Source organism: Rhincodon typus, chromosome 7 (assembly GCF_021869965.1).
Source record: "Rhincodon typus isolate 14 chromosome 7, sRhiTyp1.1, whole genome shotgun sequence".
In the NCBI taxonomy this organism is placed as follows: domain Eukaryota; kingdom Metazoa; phylum Chordata; class Chondrichthyes; order Orectolobiformes; family Rhincodontidae; genus Rhincodon; species Rhincodon typus.
Genome location: NC_063338.1, coordinates 12871687 through 12878837, shown reverse-complemented (window position 1 = coordinate 12878837; position 7151 = coordinate 12871687). Strand labels below are relative to the sequence as shown.

The window sequence follows — 7151 nt, the reverse complement described above, 5'->3', positions numbered from 1 at the left end:
TACCTGTCCCGGTCACCCTGTGCCATACAGCTTGCTGTACCTGTCCCAGTCCCAGTCTCCCTGTACTGTACAGCTTGCTGTATCTGGCCCAGTCTCCCTGTGCTTCCTTTATGTTTCCATCTCCATTTGCTTGCTATATCTATCTAAGCCCTACATTTGTGCTTACTAATTACTGTGTTTCATTCACATGATGTGTAAACTTGCCTTAAGCAGGGTATGTTTCATTCATCATGTTTTAAATTATGGTCTTCAGGGTTCTGTGAAGGGGAGCCAGAGTGTGTCAGGTCTGACGTTATTTCTGTTGCTGACGTTAAAAAGCAAAATCTCAATGATGCAGAAGATTGGAGTTTATGAGTGGTACTTTAGATTCACTTTCCACCATTAATTCATTTATTTTTTATTTAACTTTTCAGGCCTCCATCTGAAAGCCAGACGTGAGTATTTGTATCCAGAACAAGTCATTATTCAAAATGCCAATTAACTCTGACCCAACAAATTGAATTCCTTTCATCAACCTCCCTCTTCCACCAGATTCAGAAATTAGATTAAAAAGATGTCAGTAGTTTTGGGTATGAAATTGGAAGGCTGATGGGAGTGAATAAATATTTTTCTCACTGCCCAGGAGAATGCAATAGGGTTTCCCAAGGATTGGTATAAGAACAAATGTTTTCCTTATAAATGACCTTGATTTCTGTATACAGAGCACAGTTTCAAATTTCCTGAATAATTCAGAACTTCACAGCACAGGAACTAAATTGTGACAGTAATGGATATCAGGAGGACATAGAGAGACTGATGACATGGGCAATAAGTGGCAGATGCAATCTGATGTGTATAACTAAAGCAACAATATAAAAATCACAGAATCCCTCTCGAGCATAAAAAGGCCATTTGGCCCATCTAGTCCACACCAACCCTCTGAAAAGCATCTCACCCAGATCCATTCCCCTACCCTATCCCTATAACCATGCATTCCCCATGGCTAATCCACCTAACATACACATTCCTGGGCACAATGGGCAATTTGGAATAGCCAATCCATCCAACCTGCACATCTTTGGACAGTGAGAGAAAACCCACACAGACGTAGGGAGAATGTCTGTCTGGAGTTTGCACAGTGGCCTAAGGGTGGAATTGAACCAGAATCCCAGGCGCTTTGAAGTAGCATGCTCACCACTGTGCCACTAAGAAGAGCAGTATAATCAACTGCTCCTATTCGCAGAGGAATGCGGGAATAGAGGCTCATGGGGGTGGGGCAAGGACTGCTGTGTATTCCCAAATCTTTGACTGTGGCAGACCACTCAATTACACTCAGTGTTTTAAACAGGGCCAATAAGTATAAAAACGAGTAAATCACACTAAACCCACGTAAGGGTCCAGTAGACCTCAGCCCAATCCCAGTCCTGGCATGTTGGGAAGGATGTCATGCATTTGGAGAGTTATTTTTGTTTTTGTTCTCTGGCAATTGGGTCAGACTGTTCAGATATAAAATAATTTGCAAAAGAATTAGAGGAGAAACAAGAAGAACATTCTTGAGAGAGTTAATAAGTTATGAATGCAAGCTGAAATGGTGGTAGAATCAGACACCACAGGAACATTTAAAAGGTACATAGTAAGTATCTGAAGAAGGCTAATTTGATAAAGTCATGGAGAGACTGGATTGTGGAATTAATTGGCTAGCTCTTTCAAAATGCTATTCCAGTTATGATGAGTTGAATGACCTTACAACTCACAAAGCGATCAACTACTCCAATGACAGCCAGCACTACCTCGCCATCACTTCTATCGACCTCTCCCCTTCTTCTGAGTTAGCTAACATCCAGCCCTGCATGCCGATTTAACGGTCCAGGCCTTGGATTCTCAAATTCTTTCTTTCAACCTCTCTTCCTTCATCTCCTAATTTTAATGCAGTCCTTAACTCCTTTCTATTTGACCAAACCATTCCAAGATCTCCCTCTACAGCTCGGTTTCTTTTACCTGATTGTGCAGCTATGAAACACCTTGGGATATTTTACTACTGAAAGAGAGTTATACCACAATGAGATTTTATTACCAATGGATAAAGAACAAGCCAACTTTGCTCCCTTCAATGACTTGAGGCCCATTTCAGCTGGACTCCGCTTCCTCAGTGTAGACCAAGGACTGAATGAGGCCTGAGCCAAATTGTTGCATTGTCTCTCACAGGTTTTCATTCACTTAATGCCCTGAGCCATCGACTTCCAACACATCAATTAACCCACATTTTCTCGCACTACACTGCGTACGTTGTGGTGAAAGTGAGACCCACCTGAACGGTGGTGCAGCCTGCCCGAATATGGTTGAGCACCTTTGCCCCTCTCTTCTGTGTAGCTCAGTTTCTACTTGGATCTTAAATTTCTGATCTGAGCTACCTTGAAATCCGCACCCTTGATTAAATGTTCAAATCTTGTGCTTTCCAGAGAGCAGCTTGTCACAGACCTGCAGAAGCAGATCACCGAGCTGGTGAACTTACTGGAGCAGGAAAGTATCAAGCAAATGAGCATTGTAAACAGGGTGAGTTAAAGAGCTCTCTACCTGTTTGTGAATGGACCAAAGTCTGCTGTGCCCCAGTTTTTACACTTCAGAGGCAAGGATATCAGTGCTGAAGCGTGAAATATTCATCACATTATACTGACTTCCAGTCCCCTCTATGGATTGTAATATCATTGTTTCAAGGGGTTTTGTCAATTGGTAAAAGTAAGACTCAGTTAGGGATAACTACGGATTAATGAGTGTCTGATTCAGGAGTTCAAACTCCATGTTCTGGGCAGTCCTGTAAAGTAGAATGTGGATCTCCACCTTTGAATGCTTGTTTGACATGGACTGGGATATCTGTGTCTTGTGGGCGAAGGCCCTCATAACATGGACTGTGAATCCTCAATCCATAATGGGGTTAATTACACTTTCTGTCTGCATGGTAATTTTAGCTGTAGTCCACAAAGGACCACGGGCATTTCTCTCCAAGCTATAGGGGTACCACTCCACATCAAGCACAGAGCAAGGAAGGGAAGCCAGTCTCCATGAGCTGCTATAGCCAGTGTTTGAATTGAACCTGCTCTTGGTATTGTTCTGCATCATATTTTAGCTGACTTAGCTAATTGACAGATGGAAGGAAAATCACCACTGTAGCTTATCAGACTGTTAGCCAGCCTGCAAATCCGTCCACTACTTCATGCTGTGGAAACTAAGTACTACATTACAGTATCTCTTGTGTTAACTCTACCAAGGTTTACAGGTATCATAATGAAAGATAATCTGTTGCATTATTTGCTAGGTTTACAATCAATGGTTGTTCCCCAGGGTGTTGATGTAAGCAAACTGAATCTGGTAATACAGATGATTATCAGCATATCGTTAGAGGTTATAACATCTTCAATTTGGAGTCTTTGGAAACAATCATCTGGATCTTGGAATTTTTGGCTTCATAGAATTAAATTAGTCGTGCATTAAAAATAACGCCCATGACATTAGGGCTGTTTGGCATCCGAATCAAATTGGTACAAAATCTGGGACAAACATGGTGGTTAAAATGTGAAACTCGCCTTGATGCCTTTGAGGAAGCTAAGTATGTACACAATGGAGAAAGGAATACACAGTTACCTCTCTAGTCTGGAAATCTATTGTTCAGAAGCACCAGTTGTCTGTGAATGTTTTGTGAATATTCTTCTGTGTCCTTCCAACTATTTGCAAACTAAAGCAACATATGAAATCTCCTGTTGCCCTAATGTCATGGGCGTTATTTTTAATGCACAACTAATTTAATTCTATGAAGCCAAAAATTCCAAGATCCAGATGATTGTTTCCAAAGACTCCAAATTGAAGATGTTATAACCTCTAACGATATGCTGATAATCATCTGTATTACCAGATTCAGTTTGCTTACATCAACACCCTGGGGAACAACCATTGATTGTAAACCTAGCAAGGCTAATCCCATAAATATTGTACAGAACAGGCCAAATACTGTATATTCTGTGGCAAGTAACTCACTCCCTGACTCCCAAAGCCCTTCCACCATCTACAAAGTACCAAGTGTAAGAGAATGCTTTCCATCTTCCTCACTGAGTGTGAGCTCTAAAAACAGAAAAGAAGCTTGGCACATTCTAGGATACAGCAGCCCAACTGATTGGCACACCATGCTGGTTATGTACCAGCTAAAAAATAAACCTGAGCAACTCACCAATATTTGTTCAAACGAAACATCCAAACCCATGATCTCCATTACCAAGATGGACAAGGCCAATGGGCAACATGTCAGCACCATCGCCTGCAAGTTCCCTCCAATTCATATACCACATGACTTGGACCAGGTGACCATTCCTTCATTGTCACATGGTCAAAATGCTGGAACTCCCTACTTAACTGCACAGACTATATGGTCTAAGGATGTGCTGATACGGTGGGATGATGTTGGGCTGGGGAACTGGTCTACAATATAAACGTCAGCATAGACCAGTTGGGCTGAATAGGCTGCTTGTGTGCTGGAAACTGAATATAATAAGCATCAGCATAAATCATGTTGGATTGGAACAGAAACACTTAAGTTTCCGGTACACTGAAGCATGTGGTCATTTACTGCACAATGTACATCAAAACGCATCTGTGGGGTTAGATGATTTCTATGGATCCTTCAATTGACTTATGTGCCTCAGAACTTGGCAGCAGTACTCTAATCTGGGTCCTCACCCCTTTAAGCTGCCCCTTGCTCTGGCTAGAAAAGTGTATGAGAGTAAAGACAAGATTGGACCAAGGGATGTGAAGCCAGCCATTTCAACAAGTTAGTGGAGAGAAACCAGCAATTTTGCCAGAACTGGTGGGTTAGAACTATCAGGAAAGAACAAAAAATCTCGTTTTTTTCTAGAGAAAGCCGACTGAATAGAGACCTTTAGAATTATGAAGGGGTTTGGTTTAATTAACCTGCATAGACAGGTTATAACACACCTCTGAAGCAGTGGGACTTGAGCCCAGAGGCAGGGAGAAGTTTAGTACAGTACATATAGAGATGTTTTCACTTGTGTGGAATCCGTAGTAAGAGGCAATAAATTTATTATTTAACAATCAATTCCATTAAAGAATTCAGAAGAAATTTATTTAGCCAAGATGGTAGTTAGAATGTGGGACTCAGGAGTAGTGGTGGTGAAGTGAAAATTCCTGTAAAGGGAAACTAGACAAATAGATGAAGGAGGAATGAACGGAAGAATATGCTAACAGGCTGTGAAGAAGTAGGTGTGGATGAAACCTTACACTGAGCAGAAACACTGGAACAGATCTGATCAGCTGAATGGTCTGTACTTTAACTGTAATTCAGCATCACCCCGAATCCCTATTTTCCCATATAATGCAATTTGTTCCCACTCAGATAGTCATTCAGATTTATTCCAAAACATCAAGCAAAAGCTGATATTCATTCACTCCATGCTTTCTCATTACATCTCTCAAATTTTGTTTGCTGCAGTTAATTCAAAATGAAAATGAGACCACTTGTTGAAGTATTGTGTGGCATGCTGTGTGTTTGTGTAAATGCTGCTGAAACATGAAATATTCAACAAGTTAATGTGTATTCAATGTAAACGTTGTTGGTTCCAGTTTCAGGCTGAGGGCAGAGAAGCAAGCTTGATGATGCAGAAAAAGCATGAGGAGGAATTGAGGTAGGACTGTAAATAACTGCATGGGGTGATGTTGTGATTCTGATTTTAAAAATGCTCCAGCGAATAATGCAATCAAGATCTATAGTTACGTAGTTATACGGTATGTGGGAAGTTGTGTCATATCTAACCTGAAAGCATTGACTGAAGGTTGAAATAAGAAGGTGCTTTGGCTGGTCCATTACGGAGTCAGACCTATGCTGCATTTACTGTGGCAATATGCTGGATTTTCCACTCCAATGCATACACTCTTGAAGACGACCAGAATAATGGTGGCAGAAGGTGGAGTTGCCTGTCAGGGTTGAAAGTGTGACTTGCCTTGGTGAGTTGGGGCAATCCTGGTATGGAAAACACATCTAGGTTTCTGACTTCAGTGGTGGGAAGACACGTAGAAAGGTCTCAATTCTTCCTGATTGTTGCGAAGTTGGGTAGAGTATTTGTGGATTGGAAGGCAGGATGTTAGAATTTGGTGTTTGTAACAAGCTAGTGGGGAAAAGCATTGTGTGGTCCCTTTAAAAAATTGTGCTTTTTATATGCTTGGAGATGTCTGTGAGCAGCTTGAAAGTTTGCAAGTACAGAGAACACCCCCAAATTGAAACATTTGTAACAAAAGGCCATGATATTAGCTGGCCAAGCAGCATTTTTACCGAGACAACAGGTTTTTGAATTCAGCCAATCAATTTGAACTAGGCACTTAGATACCAAAAACCTATCAAATTTGCATCTGATGGTTTTGACAACCTAAGACCAATCAATTGTCAGAAACTGATATGTCATCAGGGGTGTAAAAGAAGGGGACAGTTAGAAAATTCGCAAGGCTAACTGCCATCTGCTAGAGATAACAGTTCTCAGCTATTAGAGAAAACAGTACCATGGCAATCCTAGCTAAGATTCCTAATAGAAGAATTAATAAAGAAAGCATTCCTGACAGAAGAATTGACAAAGATGATAATAGAACATTCCAGAATTCGTAACCTGGCTGTAGCTTTGAGAGACTAAATTCTATTGTTTTGTTATATCAGTGGGGCTTATATTTATTGGAACAGTATACCATTAGAATCTTATTCAGGAATCGTTAGTAGTTAGATGGGGTTTATTCGGTTTGTTAATAGTTTAATTAATTTGTTCTGTTAGAGTTAGATAAATAAATTGTTAGTTGTTGATTGTAAAGAGATCGTCAGGGATTTATTTGATTTATCCACTAGAAGTTACTGAAAGACAGGTTACACCCCTTTTCACACTTCTTGTAACAGATTATAGGGCGAGGTGTGCCTCTTTGGGTGTTTTGGTTTTGGTTCTCAGAGGGGGGTCAACGTCCGCTTTATAACACTAATACAGGTTTACTTTAATTTCAGAAAGATTTTGGAGATGCACGCTCTCGAAATCGAGGAAATGCAGAGCAACTTTGCTGAGATCCTGGAGTCACAGAAAGAGAAAGCAGAGAAAAAATAAACTAAAACAAACACAACAAAACACGAACAACAACAA

General features: G+C 40.7%; 1 protein-coding gene across 1 annotated transcript in view; it reads left to right on the top strand.

The window, feature by feature from the left end:
* LOC109928003 (flagellum-associated coiled-coil domain-containing protein 1-like) overlaps window positions 1–7151 on the top strand; it is a 40552-nt gene that overhangs the window by 10324 nt on the left and 23077 nt on the right. Inside the window, exons 5-8 of the mRNA XM_020528019.2 lie at window positions 414–434; window positions 2439–2532; window positions 5605–5666; window positions 7019–7112. Of these exons, the coding sequence (XP_020383608.2) occupies window positions 414–434; window positions 2439–2532; window positions 5605–5666; window positions 7019–7112 (271 nt within the window). The remainder of the gene's footprint in view (window positions 1–413; window positions 435–2438; window positions 2533–5604; window positions 5667–7018; window positions 7113–7151) is intronic.